This window comes from the organism of the source record quoted next, unplaced genomic scaffold (assembly GCF_019419815.1).
Source record: "Pyrus x bretschneideri cultivar Hongxiangsu unplaced genomic scaffold, Pyrus_bretschneideri_v1 Contig2, whole genome shotgun sequence".
NCBI lineage: Eukaryota > Viridiplantae > Streptophyta > Magnoliopsida > Rosales > Rosaceae > Pyrus > Pyrus x bretschneideri.
Genome location: NW_025999501.1, coordinates 2,718,169 through 2,736,417, shown reverse-complemented (window position 1 = coordinate 2,736,417; position 18,249 = coordinate 2,718,169). Strand labels below are relative to the sequence as shown.

The following is an 18,249-nucleotide window of genomic DNA, read 5'->3' as shown; positions in this document are numbered from 1 at the left end:
GATGGGACAAGGACTCCCAATCCAAATCAGAATGGGATTCAAGGAGCGAGGTGCTATAAATACAAGAAATTACGCAATAGAAAAGACCCTTCAGAATCAGCATACAATTGCCCTGCGCAAAACCTCTCAAACACCTTGAGATTTTTCCTTTTCTTTTCCTGCCGACACACCTTCAGTTTGGATAAACAGCACTGTGGAAGCAACCGGTGAGCACCTTCAGTTTGGATAAACAGCACTGCTGCCGCAGAATCAGCCGACCGAGAAACACCTTCAGTTTGGATAAACAGCACTGCGTCGAGGTCGACCGATTATCTATCTAAGTCTCGGCTGAGAAGGGTTTTCGAACCTTTGTTGGTAGAGGTCATCTAACTAAGCCTTTTCAGCATAGTTGGGTGTTACGAGTTGCATTGATCGGCGTATTGGACGCCGAGTGAGTTTATGATTAGATACTCGCAAGTAAGTTTCAGGGTAAGGCATTCCGACGGCCGAACTACGTTTACCATCAAGACATACATCACATTCGAGTACCTGTGCCCATATAGTTTGGTCTCGATTCGGCGTGCTTATACTCTTACGAATATAATCACAGTGACCGAATCAGGGTCCGACGACTTGTGAACTCCGTAAAATTAGTAGCCTTGTCTTCAAGCTATAGAACCCAGAGACCGAGAGTGTTCCTTCCTCGGTCGCATTCGCAAGATACAGAAGTCGATAGCGCACCCAACGCGACATCACATTTTACTCCTCGGCCGAGCTCGGCCGACGAGTTGGCACGCCCCGCATTCAACCGAAGGACGTAGTTAGCTCATTAGTTACTCGACCTGCGCGCCACGTAGGTTTTGTAATTTTTGTAGTCAACAATATGTTTTTGGAAAAGAAAGAAAAAATTGCTTTTCTGTTGTACAAGAAGATTCATAATGGTTGATCTATTGTAGCATACTTTTTCAGTTTATTCTTACTCATTTATTTCCTAAATTTTTTACTATGTGACTCTGAGTCTATATTTCAACTTATACTTTATTTACTCTTCTTTTTCAGCGTACTATGTCACACATTTACTCTTCAGTAAACAGGCGAACGAATTTTTGCATACAACATTGTCTCCGATCATCGTTCATTATAAGGTATGCTGTTCTCACATTGTCTTCCGTTCACTTTCATAAAAAAAAATATTGCATTTGAATATTGATTGGCCTTAGTCTTTCTTTCGTCTTAACTATCAATGCACAAACTTATCAATTATTGACAAACTAACACTCGAATAAACAGTTTTTCATACCCTGCAAGACCAGTTTAACCTTTGACTTACAGCTGTAGTGTTTGTTACCATTGCTCCATTATCAGCTAAAACTTAACCATCTGTTATGTGTATATGTTTGCTCCTTCCTGTAAATATGATTAAAAAAAAAGTGTTAGATTGACACATAGTTGTGTTAAAGAACATTGAACGATTGACTCAGCTGATTGGAGATTAATGTTTATGTGGAGATTAAGTATGTTTTGTTTATTGTTATTGTTGCTTTTGGTGTGTGTTATCACAGAATTATTTTGTGTGTTGAGAGTGAACAATGTACTGTTCACAAAGGTAAAACAGGGAACAACAACTACTTCATATGGGAAGAAGAGGTTAATTTAATTGTAATTATTTTTTTTATTTGGTTAAATTCGAAGTTGGTTGGCTTGGATCTAATTCGGTCGTTTGCTTACTTAGGTTGGAGTCACTGGTTTTATTAATGCTGGTGATCGAAATCAATCCTAATTAATGTGAAAACAATATCATTATTTTGTTATGGTGAGAACTGATTTAAATTAAGAAGTTGAATTACTTTTTTATACCTCTTTTGTGATCATTTACTGAGAATTTGTTAATTGTTTTAATATATATATATATATATATATATATATATATATATATGAGGTAGGATTTCTACGTTCGTTTCTCATCTTTAGAGATTGCTGAATTTCTACATTCATTTTTCATCTTTAGAGATTGTTGGATTTCATATTGTCGAATAGTTTATGGATTTTCATATTAAGTACGTCAATATGTTTTTGTAGTAATTCAATTAGGTGTGATATAAGTTGATGTGTTTATACCTTTAAAGATAATTTTTCACATAATTTCTAATCCCGCAGCAACGCGGGCAAAACTTTCTAGTATATACTAAAAGGGAAAAACGCTTGAAACACTGTTCACTCGCCTGTGTTCTTCCGTTTTTGCCCCTTCTTTGTTTCTGTGATCACTGTTTATTATACAGTTTGATTCCGTTTATACCCTTGTTTTGTCAGTGATGGACACGAGTTGCTGATGGTGGACGCGTGTTCTCTCTCAGATTTCTCGACCTCTCTCTCGAAGATTCCAGTAAATCTTTCCGTTTCCTTCCTGTTCAGGTTTCTCGAGTTCTCTCTCTAAAATTCAATCTCTCCCCAAAATTTCATCTCTTCTCCTTAAAACCAGTTTCTCTTTCTAGAACTCCCTTGCCGCTGCCTTCTCTCTTTCACTTTCTTGATGAAAACGACTCATTTCCTAGCTCCTCTGTCACTTCCATGTCCGCCGGCGGTGGGTATTATAAGCTCACGGAGCTCTCGGTTTTGTTCATTTCTTTTTTGGTACCCCAAATGCTCCGTTTGGTTGCTGAGAGACTGAGAAAAAGGGATTGAATCGCTTGGTTTTTCGGTGAGCAAACAGAGCTGGGTTCTTTTGTGTTTTAATCGTGACTGATGGAAATTTGGTGTCTTTGGTTCGAATCTGCAGCGCCCAAGAGGAAAAGACCGCGACCTGTGAAGTATGACGACGAGAACCCGGTGGTTCAAAACAGTCCCATTTCTTCGACGGCCAAAGTGGTGGCTGATCAGCCTGCTAAGGTTGAGACTTCCTGTCCGAATTTGGAAAAAAAAACCCAGGATCTCCAGCTGAAAATGGTGGGTCTTCGTATGATTTGCCCCACTCTCAAGCTGTTCTGGCATCGCTGGAGGCTCAGCGGGAGTCAATTAGGCCGGAGAGCAACACGGTGTCGAAGTCAAGGCCAGTGAAAGATGAATCGGAGAGTCCAAATGTTAAAACAAGCAAGGAGGAGCCTCAATCTCCCAAGAAGGAACCTACTGGTCTCAGATTGGATGATAAACGTGAAGAAATCGCACTGACCAAACCGTGATAAAATACAGAGGTAACAAGAAAAACCCACGAATCCTCTTCTTTCACTGTACAATTTTAATTCAAATTCGGCACAGTTTAACCTTTTTTTATTTTTTTATTTTTTTTTTTATTTTTTTTTTGCTGATTCAGAGATGTGAAATTAAAGAGAAGGGGACTAAATCAATCTTCGATTTACCCAACCAATAATTCAAGATTCAAGGAAGATGGTGAAAATCAGAACCCCAATCTATCAACCCCTCCAATGAACCAAGCTAAGGCCATGAAGGCAACAATCAAATCAAGATTGAGAGCACAACGTCGAACAATGAGGTTCTTCCGAAGCTGAAAAGCACGCTGTCTGCAAGGAATATTATGCTTGGTCCCAATTACGATGAGGAAATTAACAAGACTGTGGTTTGCCTTTATTAGGTTTCTGTTGAAGGGTTGAGTTCAATGGAGAAATATGTATTTGGATTAGGCTCTGCTCAGGTGTTTTTTTTTTCATATTCGTTTTGGCCTGGCCATTAATAAGATTTTCCATATTAGTAGTGGGAAACAAGTTTCTATCAGTTTGTTAATATGGATTTTCTTTGTCATTTCAATGTAGTCATAAGCTAGGTTTAAGCCTCGAATTGGTTTCTTTGTAGCTGCCTAGCTGGATGTGCATTTAACTGCTTAAAATCTGTTTGTTTCGTGTTGAGGACTAACTAGGTTCTCTAGATGCAAGAGTTTTATTTTTTATATTAGAAATTTAACCTCTGTTGCATACCTGAGGTGAGAAATTTTCTTTTATAATTTTTATTTACTACATCTAATGATTTTATTTATGAATTGCAGGAAAAAGTTGTCAAGTTGTTTGGACCCAAAATTACACCATCGGTCCGTACAATCGAGACCGTTGAGTAAGCATGATTCTAGACCGTCAAATAAGAAAGTTAAGATAATTTTGTTTTGAGATAATGTTATAATTTTTAATCATAATAATTATATCTTAATAATAACTAGGATAGTTAAAACCAAATTTTTGATATATCTAATTGGTTGTTTTGGAAAAAATGATCTGATCCGTCTTCAAAGGATTGCGCAGAGACATTCGAAGTGGCTCATTATATAAGACTTTTAAGTGTATGCAGTCTCTTACGTGGCTAATTATGACCTAAACCTAAGTCCTATTTCTGATATAGAAGTGGGTGGTGCGGTACAAAGTGACTTGGAATTCATGGATGAGATTGGTGCACGTGGTCTTATCTAGGAATTGGTGAAGGAGTCATGCATGCATGTGGTCTTTGGCAGAAGGTTTTGATGATGGATAAAGATTATGATAAAGATGGATAATGCTTATTAGTCAAAGCAAGATTGCACCAGGTTGCAAGATGACAGCAAATTTTGATAAGATGTGTGTAAACACGAATAATCCTTGAAACAAGCGACAAGAATACGTGTACAAAATATATATTTTGTATTAATGATTTTGGGGTTACAATCTCTTTGTAATTTGGTCCTCTGATTCTATCTTCGTAGGGTGTGGGTTTGTGGATGAGTTGTTGATCCAAAGGGCCGTCGGGGCTTGATCTAAGGATGCACAGCTGATGAATGGATCTTCAAGGGGCGTTGGGCTTGATCTTGAAGGTTGATGGATGAACGGATCTTCAAGGGCTTTTGGGCTTAATCTTGAAGGATGAACGGATGTGTGGATTTGTTGAGGTTGTTGATCCAAAGGGGCCGTTGGGGCTTGATCTTAGGATGAACGGATCTTCAAGGGCTTCTGGGCTTAATCTTGAAGGATGAACGGATGTGTGGATTTGTTGAGGTTGTTGATCCAAAGGGGCCGTTGGGGCTTGATCTTAGGATGAACGGATCTTCAAGGGCTTCTGGGCTTAATCTTGAAGGATGAACGGATGTGTGGATTTGTTGAGGTTGTTGATCCAAAGGGGCCGTTGGGGCTTGATCTTAGGATGAACGGATGATGAGCGATGAACACTTTCTTCAAGGGCCGTCGGGGCTTGATCTTGAGTTGGTGGAAGTTCTTCAAGGGTCGTCGGGGCTTGATCTTGAATTGAACGGATGATGAACGATGAACACTTTCCTCAAGGGCCGTCGGGGGCTTGATCTTGAGTTGGTGGAAGTTCTTCAAGGGCCGTCGGGGCTTGATCTTGAAGGTGGATTTGACAAAGAACGAAGATTGCTTTCTTGATCCTTCGGGATTTGCTTGAGAGCTTTAGAGTTTCAAGGCTTCTTTCTTTCTTCCTTCCTTCCTTCCTCCCTTCCTTTTCCTTTCTCCTTCCTCTTCCTTCCTCCCAAAATGAATGCATTGGCCTCCTATTTATAGAATTCCAAAACTTGATTTTTGGATTTAAATAATCAGATGAAATAAATCGTTTCTGCCAGGTATTGACACGTGTCATATTTGATGACTTTTCCAATTTATTTCGATTTTTTGTTGAATCACACGCTACATGTAAAATTTATGTGACACGTGAACGTTGAAATTTTAATTATTGATCAACATTCATTTCACCGAAATTTTGATGTCTACAAATGCCCCCACTTCAAGGCGCGTCGTAGGCATGTGCTTGTCACGTGTAGAAGATGCGTTTTGAAGTCCCTTAATGTAGATGTCAACCCAAGGGCCGTTGGGGCTTGATCTTGAGTTGGTCTGAAAATTTCTTCAAGGGCCATCGAGGCTTGATCTTGAGCTTGACTGGAAGATTTTCTGGTTTCCTCCAATTGTTGATTTTCCACAGGCTTAATCTTGAACTGGGCTGGAGGATTCTTTTGGTCTTCCCCTACCGTTGATTTTCCTTTGTGCTACTCTTGAATTGGGTAGCAGGATTCAGACACATGGCAGGCAAGCAGGAGGTGGAAGTGATGACCTGTTTCTTTGTTCAATCTTTCCCCAATTCGTATTGAAGAGGGTAGATCGGAAGACTGACTCCAAGTGCCGTCTGATTGCTCTTTTCACTTTGTCATGCGAGTAATAACAAGGACAAAGGAAAGGACATGGAGAAAGCATGATATAAGATACCTTTGCTTTTGAAGAAGCAGCGAATGAATCAGCACATATATTTGTTGTGCTTGTCTCCACATGCTTTGATGTATCATTTTCACTTGTCTTACTTGCTCCCTTTGCAGAAGTGGTATTTCCTTATGCAGGTTTGGCATCTTCTCGTGTAGTATTTGTCCTCTGATGCAGGAATGGAATGCAACCTTTGCATTTAAATGGTGCTTCAAAACATTACTTCTCCGCGACGATGAGTACTCGAGAGCAATGTAAGGTAAGCAACCAGGCAAAGGTTCCAGGCAATCAGTTCCAGGTCGGAAGTTTGATTTCAGGTTCCGACTGATAACTCTATTTCCCCTTCTCCTGCATGTAAGAGCAAGGACAAAGAAAAGGACAGGGAAAAAGCATGATATGAGATACCTTTGCTTTCGCCCTTGATGATATGAGATACTTTTGCTTTTGAAGAAGCGGTGAATGAATCAGCACATGCTTCCATCTACCGTTTCCTCCTGGGTCATTTGTACTCCAGGCATCTGGTATCATCTTTGGGGAAGAGGAAAAAATTGAGTATTTTGAGATGTTTTGCTGGGAGTGTACTCTCGGAGGTGAGGAAGAGTTGGGCATTTTTTTTTTTCTTGTTTGCAGGTTTGCCTTGCCATAAAAGATGAAGGTCGACATATATAGGGATTTCCCAATAACAAGTGGTGGTACTGTTCTTTTACCCTTGTCGACAAACGTTTTGATCCCGCAAATCCGGCTTTTTGAAATAGTGATGACTCTTCGATCTTTGAATACGCCTCTTCGATTTCTGAACGACGCCTCTTCGATTTCTGCACGAGCGTCTCTTTTGACAAAATGGCGCGCGTTTTCTGAAAAGCAGAGAAAGCGTCGCTGAACTTTGCGCTTGTCAGCTAAAGACGTGTAGCTGCGATGATGACCTCCACGTGATCTTTTGACAAAGTGGCACCCGTGCTTTGAAAAGCCGCGAAAGCGTCGCCAGTCTCCACGTGTTTTCAACTTTGTCGGAGATCTTTTGACAAAGTTGAACGCGTTTTCTGGAAAGCCGAGAAAGCGTCGCCTAACTTACGCCGAAAAATCCAGCTTTTGAGATTTGCAGAGCGGTGTCTCTTCACTTTTGAACAAGCGGCCCTTCGATTTCTGAGCAAGCGCCTCTTCGTTTTTATAGAGGTATTGATCACCTCTAACATGCACACTTCGAAGGTTGCTCATTCCTGAAAATCATCTCCGGCCTTTTGAGTTTTAACTTCATCCACCCATCTCTTTTAACACCTTTGAAAAATGGCTAACCCATCGAACCTTAGCTTAGAATTGAGTCTCAGTAGTGATCCGGTTGCGCCGCTTCAAGGTAATGTATGGTGTCCTTCTTTCTTATCTTCTAACGGTCCTCTTACAGGTGAAGACTCCGTGATGCAGGATGCCACAACAGCTACAATAGTAGCTAAGAACCTCCTTACTCCAAAAGATAGTAGGCTGCTGTCGGGACGGTCCGATGAGTTGGCCGTTCAAGAGTCCCTCGCTCTTAGTGTTCAGTGTGCGGGCTCTGTGTCCAACATGGGCCAACGCCTGCTTGCTCGGTCCCGTCAGGTGGAATCATTGATGGCAGAGGTGGAAGATCTTAAGCAGGAGATTAAACAGCTTAAGTACGAGAATAGAAGTTTGCATGTGCTTGCAAATAACTATTCGTCGGGCATGAAGAGGAAGCTTGATGAAATGCAAGAATCTCAAGGTCGCATTCAAAGTGACCGTCAAAGGCTTGCGTCTTTCTTCCAGAGGCACATTTTTCCGGCGTCATCAAGCGTTCCACCAAGTATTGGGGCCTCGAATGATCTATCTTCGGTGCCTCCGGCTCTTGGAGTTTGGCCAAGTAGTGGGGCTTCACGTGAACAACCTTTGTGAAAGCTCCATCTTTCTCTTTCTTTGTTAGATACATTTCCTTTTTTTTTTTTTTTTTTTTTTTTTTCGCACTTGTAATTTCTCGAAAATCAATGAACATGCTTCGTTTTATGTAATGTATTGTGGTAAATACAAATAAAACATATATATCACCCAGATGTGTTCAAACTTTTGCAAGTTTCTTCTTTGCAATAATTATGTCGCCCTCTTTTTTTTCAATCAAACTTTTGCAAATTTCTTCTTTGCAATAATTATGTTGCCACTGCTTTTTTTTTCTTTTTCTTTTGACTTGCTGATAGTGGCACGCATCATCTTTTCCTTTTCCTTTTTTTTTTTTTTTTTTTTTTTTTTTTTTTTTTGTTGTATACTTGCTCTCGGTGCGCCTAGCACTATCAATACTTTTCTTCTTTATTATTATTTTGTTTATTTATTTATTTTATTTTATTTTATTTTATTATTATTTTTTTTTTATATATATATGGTGCTCTGCAAGCTAGGTTTGTGGGTGAAAACCCAGGCCGAGTCCGAGAGAAGACGGAGGACATCTTTGGGTGTGAGTTGACAAACTTTGATTTTGTCGATCACATTCAAAGACAGCAGCCATGGTGGAGGTGGACGGAGGAGATCTTTGGGTGTGAGTTGACAAACTTTGATTTTGTTGATCACATTCAAAGGCAGCAGCCATGGCGGAAGTGCAGAAGCAACCAGAGCTTGGGGCAGAGTGTAAGGCGTCGAGTTTGAAGACCGGCTAGTCGTTTGACAGCGGCCAATGAAGCTCTTCGTTGATTTTAATCAAGGTGGCCAGAACGACGAGCTCGAGGTAGTGCAAGGTGTCAAGCCTGAAGTGGAGGAATTACAGCGACGCTAGGTGATGAGCAGAGGGCAGATCACAGCCACTAAGCACAGCCAATAGACTCCCCCTCGTGAATTCTTACCGAGCCCATGCCAACGTTATGCATGCCATTCCTCCGACAGCTTCAACGCATTCAGCAATTCAACCGAGTCACACAAGCTCAGACAACTTCAACCTTTCATCGAACTCGTTGATTTGGGTTATAGTATTAGTCATCGCACAGACCTTAATCACAAAGGCGACTCTAATGCGATGAAGTGCCACCACAGCATCCCCAAGCGTGCACAATCCTCTCTCTGTTGCTGACTTCAGAGCAACTTCCAGGATCACCTCTGTGGATTATGCATCGGTAGCTTTGGCAGACCCTTCAGCCAATAGAGGAATCAACCCCCTGTAGATCAGGCTATGTCTTGCCGGAGTCTCATCACTCGTGTCAACACAACAATGAGTTTGGCTGTGCTCTCACCTCGTGTCAACACAACCATGAGTTTAGCTCTGGCCTTATTGGCTGTTCTGACAGCAGAGGATGCAAGACTCTCCAAAGGGCTCATTGGAAGGGGCGTCGACTTTATCATCTCCTTAAAGATTGTCCTGTAATCAAGGGAAGATTCTGCCTCAATGCATATACGAGCCATGATTTTCACGGCGAGTTCTGGATAGGACCCAGCTGCACCCTCACCACCAAGCATGACACAATCAGTGCCATCAAGGACAGCATTAGCTACATCAGTGACTTCAGCACGGGTTGGCCGTGGAGACTTGATCATGGATTCAAGCATCTGAGTGGCAGTGACCACCGGCTTACCCACAAGATTACACTTATATATCATCATTTTTTGTGCCAGAAAAATTTTCTCAACTGGGATTTCCATTCCAAGATCACCACGGGCAACCATGAATGAATCTGTCTCTCGCAATATCTCAGCAAAGTTGATAACTCCCTCCTGGTTCTCAACCTTTGACATCAATTGTATGTTCTTGGCATGAGGTCCAAGAACTTTACGGATATTAACAAGATCTGATCCCTTGATAGCCATGAGCAAAGGCTTCTTGGCATCGGAGCCGTCGTACTGCTTCAATTCGTCTTCGGTAGGCGACGTGTCAATAAGGTTGCTCACGTCAAAATTCTGAGCGATCTTTGCAAGCAGTGCAGTAATGAGTTTGTCTAAAAGACCGGACGAGTCTGCGTGGTCGAAGAACGAGAGGCAGCTCTGGAGGCAGACTAGTACGTCTTTGAACGACCACTCGAAAAGTCCCTCAAGAAAATGACTTGTTTTCTGCAACAAATTGCGGGGCGAAAGCTTTTCGGTCATGCCAAGGAAGATTGCAGAGCAGTGGAGTAGGCAACCATGGTGTCCTCGGCGGCGGTCTTTCTCTCGTCGCCATTTTTGATCTCGGCGAGGTACCGATGGTAATCTCCCTTCATCTTCAAATAAAACACCTTGGACTCTCCAACGTTGGCCGCAGGAACAAGCTTGGATTCGAGAACCTTGAGAATCCCACCGCAGATGTTGGAGAGCTCGTTCTTGATCCGAGCCCTGTACTCCTTGATAGTGGCGACGTGGTCGCTGTTGCCGCGGCTCTCCTCCTTCTGCTCGATGGAGGAGACGATGCGCCACGAGGCACGGCGAGCACCGATCACGTTCTTGTAGGCGACGGAGAGGAGGTTGCGCTCTTCGACGGTGGGCTCTTCTTCTTCGGGGAGGGAGGAGACGACCTTTTCCATGAACTCAACCATCTCCTCGTATCGCTCGGCTTGCTCGGCGAGCTTGGCGACGTACACGTTCTCTTCGCGTGGGGATGAAGCTGCCATTGGGATCAATTGGAAATCGGATTCAGGGAAATTGGGATTTGATTGGAATTTGGGATTTGGGGATTTCAAATGAAAGGGAGAAGAGAGCAAAGCAGAAGGAGAGAAGAAGATGGTGACTTGGGCCGAGGAGCTGCAAATGGTGACTTGGAAAGCTTTTAATGACCAGGCCGATTCGGCCGCTGGGCTTAGACTTTAAGGACTTGCTGAATTTTTTTTTTTTTTTTTTTTTTTTATAGTAGAGAATATATATATATATATATATATATATATATATATATATATTTTTTTTCCTAATACATAGTAACATATGTATATTTTTTTTTTTTTTTTTTTTTTTTTTTTGAAACCAACAACATGTAATTTTTTGTACAAAGAACGTAATAATATTGACTTTCTTTAATGAAACATTTATTTATTTATTTTGATGTGACTGTACTTGAAGTTTTGAAGTTTCAAGTTGCCTACGTACTCTTCCAAAGAAGGGATCAAGTCATAACGTAGTTCAAATGAGTGATGGTTTTGATGATGATTTTGATGATGATTTTGCCGTACACAGTTTATGCTCTTGCGGGCCAGGAGCTTTTGGTGCCGTTTGCAGTTTCAGCTCGTGCAGGCAAGGAGCGTTTTGTTGTCGCCTTTTATGCTCGTGCGGACGAGGAGCTTTGGTTGTCACCTTTTAGGCTCGTGCGAACGAGGAGCTTTTTGAATTTGTCAAACGCTCTTAGAGAAGCATTCCTCGCAATTTTTATAGCAAGGAGTCTTGACTGAGTGATTGAAGAAGTCTTTGGGGAAGAAATCGTGCATCGTGATGGCAACGGACGATCTTTGTGTCATAACTTCATCATCCTCAACACTTTCATGTAGCTTTGAAGGTTGACGGTAGTTGCTTTGCCCCCTTTCCGATTGGTGAACTTGTGGAGGAGGCCTATGTTTCTTGTGCATTTTCTTTGGAGTGACATAAGTCCATCCTTCAACTTTACTTGACTTGACTGACATGGTTTTGGAGCATGCCCCCAGCGGTTGAGGTGAAGATTTTGAGTTCAAAGAGCCAGAAGTAACGGTGGTATAGTTTGACTTCACCACATCATTAAGATCTAGCTCGATGATCCCTTTCTGAGCCAACTTCATGATGAGATCTTTTAGCACAAAGCACTTTTCCGTCGGATGACTAATGAAGCGGTGGAATTTACAGTACCTTGGATTGTCAGTACGGTTCATATCTTCTGGCCGTTTGCACTCAGGGAGGTCGATCACCTTTTTGTCAAGCAAGTCTTTCAACATGGCAACCACGTCAGAGTCGGGGAATGGATAAGTCTTCTCCTCAAGCTCCTTCAAAGTGCGTCTACGTATCTCTTGATCACGAAAAACTTCGGTTTGAATCGCCTTGCTTCGTGTAGGGATTTTGACTAGAGTTGTGTTGACCGTCATTGCTTCCTTGGTGGGTTTCCACGTAGCCTTATCCACCTTTGGCCCCAAAACTTTGTCATTCTTGTAGTCGGCGATCTGTTCTTTCTTCCCATGATGGTTGATGCTTAACTCCATATCATGGGCGCGGGTGGCTAGCTCCTCAAATGTTCGTGGTTTGATGCCTTGAAGGATGTAGTGTAGTCCCCACTGCATGCCTTGAACGCACATCTCAATGGCAGAGGTTTCAGAAAGCCGATCTTTGCAATCCAGACTTAAAGAACGCCATCTATTTATGTAGTTGACGACAGGTTCATCTCTCCACTGTTTCGTGCTGGTTAGCTCTAGCATGCTTACAGTACGACGAGTGCTGTAGAAACGGTTGAGGAATTCCCTTTCTAGCTGGTCCCAACTGTTGATAGACTCAGGTTCGAGGTCAGTGTACCAGTCAAAAGCGTTACTTTTTAGCGAACGCACGAACTGTTTGACGAGGTAGTCTCCCTCTGTCCCAGCATTGTTGCAAGTTTCAATGAAATGGGCGACATGTTGCTTTGGGTTGCCTTTTCCATCGAACTGCATGAATTTTGGGGGCTGATAACCCCTTGGCATCTTCAAAGCATCAATCTTCTTGGAGTAAGGCTTTGAGTACAGTACGGAGTCATGCGAGCTTCCTTCGTACTGTGTCTTGATAGTGCTTGCGATCATCTCCTGTAGTTGCTGGATAGAGAGAGATCCCATGGACGCCGTTGCTTGGTCTAGCTTCGGCTTCTCTTCGACTTTCTCCGCTGGTGGCTCCTCTTCTTCGTCGCCTTCTTTCTTTAATAGGCCAACAATTGGGTCGACTTTCACGTCAAGCTGCGCATCTAGTTGGTTGACAAGTGCGGCAATCTGCAAGTCCTTCTCTTCCACAGTTCGTGTGAGCTTTGCGATTGCTTCATTCATCTGAGCTAGCTGCTCCTCGATTGAAGTTGCTCTCGTGGTCATGACTTGCATGGTTGTACTGCCGCTCGAATCAGCGTCGGAGAGTAGGGACTCTGAGTATTTCCTTGGGCTCTCCCCTTTTGATGCCCTTAGCGAGGCTAGGGTGATCACAGGCTCGTACCTCAGGTGCTCTTGTTCCTTTGACAGAGTTAATGCAGGGGCGGAAGTCGCGGCAAAAAGATCTCTTGCCTTACTTCGGGTTATGATGCCCGAAATATCACCACTTGCGGCGATGATGTTCTTGTTCTTTGCTTTGATTGCAGGAACAGCTTGATCCTTTCTTGATGCCATTTGCGTTTTTGATGATTTGAGGATAGAGATGAGAGGTAGAGATCGTCCCACCGGGCGTGCCAAATTTGTAAACACGAATAATCCTTGAAACAAGCGACAAGAATACGTGTACAAAATATATATTTTGTATTAATGATTTTGGGGTTACAATCTCTTTGTAATTTGGTCCTCTGATTCTATCTTCGTAGGGTGTGGGTTTGTGGATGAGTTGTTGATCCAAAGGGCCGTCGGGGCTTGATCTAAGGATGCACAGCTGATGAATGGATCTTCAAGGGGCGTTGGGCTTGATCTTGAAGGTTGATGGATGAACGGATCTTCAAGGGCTTTTGGGCTTAATCTTGAAGGATGAACGGATGTGTGGATTTGTTGAGGTTGTTGATCCAAAGGGGCCGTTGGGGCTTGATCTTAGGATGAACGGATCTTCAAGGGCTTCTGGGCTTAATCTTGAAGGATGAACGGATGTGTGGATTTGTTGAGGTTGTTGATCCAAAGGGGCCGTTGGGGCTTGATCTTAGGATGAACGGATCTTCAAGGGCTTCTGGGCTTAATCTTGAAGGATGAACGGATGTGTGGATTTGTTGAGGTTGTTGATCCAAAGGGGCCGTTGGGGCTTGATCTTAGGATGAACGGATGATGAGCGATGAACACTTTCTTCAAGGGCCGTCGGGGCTTGATCTTGAGTTGGTGGAAGTTCTTCAAGGGCCGTCGGGGCTTGATCTTGAATTGAACGGATGATGAACGATGAACACTTTCCTCAAGGGCCGTCGGGGGCTTGATCTTGAGTTGGTGGAAGTTCTTCAAGGGCCGTCGGGGCTTGATCTTGAAGGTGGATTTGACGAAGAACGAAGATTGCTTTCTTGATCCTTCGGGATTTGCTTGAGAGCTTTAGAGTTTCAAGGCTTCTTTCTTTCTTCCTTCCTTCCTTCCTCCCTTCCTTTTCCTTTCTCCTTCCTCTTCCTTCCTCCCAAAATGAATGCATTGGCCTCCTATTTATAGAATTCCAAAACTTGATTTTTGGATTTAAATAATCAGATGAAATAAATCGTTTCTGCCAGGTATTGACACGTGTCATATTTGATGACTTTTCCAATTTATTTCGATTTTTTGTTGAATCACACGCTACATGTAAAATTTATGTGACACGTGAACGTTGAAATTTTAATTATTGATCAACATTCATTTCACCGAAATTTTGATGTCTACAATGTGTGCAATAAAGACTTACAGTCACAGTACAATTAGGATTGGTTTTCGCGACTTTGGCTTGCAGATCTCTATAAATACCAAGCGACAGACAATTAAAAAAGCACCTCCAATTCAACACACGACTGCTCTGCGCAAAACCTCTTAAACATTTTGAGATTTTTTTTATTTTCTTTTTTCCGCCGACACATCTTCAGTTTGGATAAACAGCACTGTGAAGGCAACCGGCGAACATCTTCAGTTTGGATAAACAACACTGTTGCCGTAGAATCAGCCGTTCCCGAAGCACCTTCAGTTTGGATAAACAGCACTGCGTCGAGGCCGACTGGTTATCTATCCAAGTCTCGGTCGAGAAGGATTTTCAAATCCTTATTGGCAGAGGTCATCTCATTAGCCTTCTTGGCGAAGTGAGGTGTTACCAAGTTACTACATTCGGCACCTTGAGAGCTGAATTTGATATTGAACTTTGTAGAACTAGCAGCCTTGTCTTCAGGCTCGAGAATCCAAAGGCCGAGATTTGTTCCTTCCTCGGCCGCAGTCGCAAGATAAAGAAGTCAGCATCGCGCTCAACGCAATATCAACAAATTTTACTCCTCGGCCGAGCTCAGCCGACGAGTTGGCACGCCCCGCATTCAACCGAAGAACGTAGTTAGCTTATTAGTTACTCGGCCTGCGCGCCACGTAGGCTTTGTAATTTTTAGGGTCAACACAAGTTAAGCAAACAATTGAGCCATTTAAAAAGTTTGGTGAGTATCTTATGTCTTGGTTTGTGTTCAAGCTTTGAGGTAGCCTAGCATCCAATCGCCTTTGGTTGATGAATTTTGTTTTGTTCATCTTCAAGGAATTGCTCATTTTTCTCTTCTCAGGTTTCCCGCCACCCAGATGCGGTCACAGTAGTTACAGGAATTGTAGGTTGTGCAGGACTGACGGTAATTGCTTTGTCAGTGAAGTTATAAATGTCAATTTTTTTATTGAAAAGAAGCGATACATATAACTTTTGAAATACATAATATAAGAACTGAAAGACAAGGGAAGGTAGTGGGATAGCAAAGTTGACTGACAAATCATAACAACTGATGATTTATAATGAAATTGAAAAAAAAATATTTTCAGAAAAGAAAAACAGTATTTGACTTTAAAATGAACATAAATCAAGAGACTGAAATTTCTCATGTTACCCTTTTTTCTTAGCCTACAGTGGTTGCAATAGAAGCAGGGAAAGCCATCGCATTAGCCAATAAAGAGACCCTGATTGCTGGAGGCCCTATTGTTCTTCCTCTTGCCCACAAGCATAATGTAAAAATTCTTCCTGCTGATTGAGAACATTCTGCAATTTTTCAGGTATGAGACGTCTTCATATTGATATCATTCTAAGAATTTATGTACTCATATTGGATAAGTCTATTACACTCGTTACTTTTTGTTGGTGTTTGCATGCTGCAGTTTCTTTTTAACTTTGTTACAATTTTGTTTCTTTGAGCTGTTCATTAAGCTTCACTATGACATGAGATTCACAAATATAAAATGATCAGGCACGCATAAAAAGAAAATGCAGCATGTAATAGACTTATCCGATATGAGTAACAATGACTTCAATTTTGCTCATCTTTCTGATGCTTTCTTCAAAATTCTGTGTGCGATACAATAAAGCTTTTGCCAACTGAATCTAAACAAAAGCTTAACAAATTACAGGTGACAAAAAGCTCTTAATATGAAATTACACTACTACATAGCAGTATTTGATCAACGTATAATACATTTTTTTTTTTCAACAGTGATGCAGAATGGTTGGTGTTGGAGTTGGAAATAAGTCAGCATTCGTATAGATTATTCTTTCCCTTCCTTGCACCAGAAAGTAAGTATTATTCCATGAAGCTGAAAAGGAATCAGTGGCTAACAAAGTCAGTGGCAATCGATCAAAGAATGATATTGATCCTTGGTGGTTGAATCTTCCTTATGCTCTGGTATATCATGGAATTTTTCTTAATTTTCTATCTTTATTATACTTTTTTCTAAGTTCTCCTGCCTGTTTAACAATTGGACTTTGTGCAGGGTCCTTTGGTACAAAAGAGTTTCAACAGCTGGGCAGTTACAACAGTCGTTGAGTACTTCCATCTGCTTCCTTATGCTGCGATTTTGTGAGACTGATATCCCAGGTGTGCATTTTATCTTCATATGCTTGATAGTTTTATTTAGTTTTGATATATAATCAACTAGAAACACAATTCAGTTGGATGAATTCTGCGTTGTGACATACATGACATTCAGTTATGCTCTGTTTGTGATTAAGGATGTTTGTTATGTTTTCCCCTATTTACATTAATACTGTGAAACATTTGAGTAAAAATCAATTTAGCGGAACTATATACTGGTAGAGATGTGCATATTAATCCTGCCCAATGTATTAAAAGCGTGAGGCGTGGGCGAGGTGTCCGAGGCGAAGCTCGGCCTAGGCGTGAGGCGTGAGGCGAAGCCTTACAGGATTTAATTTTTTTTATATATATGTTTTATATATTATACATATAATTGTATAAAAAATAATACTATGTAAAATAAACATCCATTCTCAATTTTTCATTCAAATCCATAGTCATTCAAAAGATAATATCATTTAAATTCATCATTCAAAGGTAATATCACCCAAATTCATCATTCAAAAGGTAATACAAACAAAGAAAACAATCATTCATCCAAATCATCTTCATATAAATCAAAATACAAACAAAGATATAAATCATTCATCTAAATCCTCTTCATCCAAATAAAAGGCAACATCATCCTCTTCATTGCCAACTCTAGATGAACTTGTTGGGTATCTCATCATTTCATCAAAAGAATCTTCCAAATCATATTCCACATTTCTTCTAGTTCTACTTGAGGATTCTTCTTTACCCCGTTTTCTTTTGTATGTAATAGGACCCTGAGGTTGAGTAGGCTCAGGAGGAGGAGGAGGAGGAGAAGACTCTCTAGGCTCTCGAATGTATGAGCCACCTTCATAAACCGGGGTTGGCACATTCCTTACGGCCTCAACATTATACAATAACTCAGTCTCAAGCCATGTAGGATCTTCCGGAAGAACGGGATCTTCTATCTCTGTTATCCATTCATCATCGAAGGCAATTTCTTCTACAACAATAGGATCATACTTCTCCATCCTTTTCTTACTTCTTTGTTGTAAAGCCAAATTGTACTTGACATAGGCTAAAGCATTAAGCCTTTTGTGTTCAAGCCTATTCCTTCTTTTTGTATGAATCTACAAATAAATCAATTCTATTATTCAAGTCTAAACATTTTAAGCAAAAATGACACTTAAGATACTAATAATATATTTACTTACCATTGAAAATGTGCCCCAATTCCTCTCACATCCCAATGCACTACAAGTAAGGCTTAGAACTCGGATAGCAAATTTCTTTAACTCGGGTGTTTTATGCCCAAAGCGCTCCCACCAAGCCGCTAAAAAAACAATATTAATAAGGTAAGTAATTTAAAGGTTAATGATAAAAAGATATTAACAATTAACTAATTAAATCTTACTTGGTGTTCGCTTTTTCCTAGTTTGCATAGCCATAGAATCCGCAAATGGATCACGCTTATTAGTAAATAAATCCAATTGAACATCGGCCTCTTCACGTTCTTTCCCTTTCCCAAGC

The 18,249-nt window shown here is 41.3% G+C and overlaps 1 protein-coding gene, 2 long non-coding RNA genes and 1 pseudogene across 4 annotated transcripts; 2 read left to right on the top strand and 2 right to left on the bottom strand.

Annotated features, from left to right (window-relative positions):
* The first annotated feature begins 1,811 nt into the window (after positions 1 to 1,811).
* LOC103957949 lies at positions 1,812 to 3,990 on the top strand. Its single transcript, XR_007258004.1, has 4 exons — positions 1,812 to 2,560; positions 2,756 to 3,167; positions 3,287 to 3,625; positions 3,974 to 3,990. It is a non-coding gene; the product is annotated as an uncharacterized LOC103957949 (long non-coding RNA).
* Positions 3,991 to 9,054: 5,064 nt separating this feature from the next.
* Positions 9,055 to 10,206, bottom strand: LOC125476682 (annotated as a pseudogene).
* Positions 10,200 to 10,846, bottom strand: LOC125476704 (14-3-3-like protein). The gene has a single exon (XM_048583089.1). The coding sequence runs from the start codon at positions 10,715 to 10,717 to the stop codon at positions 10,214 to 10,216; it is 504 nt and encodes a 167-aa protein (XP_048439046.1). The 5' UTR covers positions 10,718 to 10,846; the 3' UTR covers positions 10,200 to 10,213.
* Positions 10,847 to 15,304: 4,458 nt separating this feature from the next.
* On the top strand, positions 15,305 to 17,884 carry LOC103957944. Of its 2 annotated transcripts, none has more exons than XR_007258002.1 (6): positions 15,305 to 15,342; positions 15,463 to 15,525; positions 15,788 to 15,937; positions 16,372 to 16,560; positions 16,649 to 16,752; positions 17,513 to 17,884. It is a non-coding gene; the product is annotated as an uncharacterized LOC103957944 (long non-coding RNA). The 2 variants fall into 2 exon arrangements; XR_007258003.1 differs by lacking the exon at positions 17,513 to 17,884 and adding an exon at positions 17,008 to 17,026.
* Positions 17,885 to 18,249: the final 365 nt, after the last annotated feature.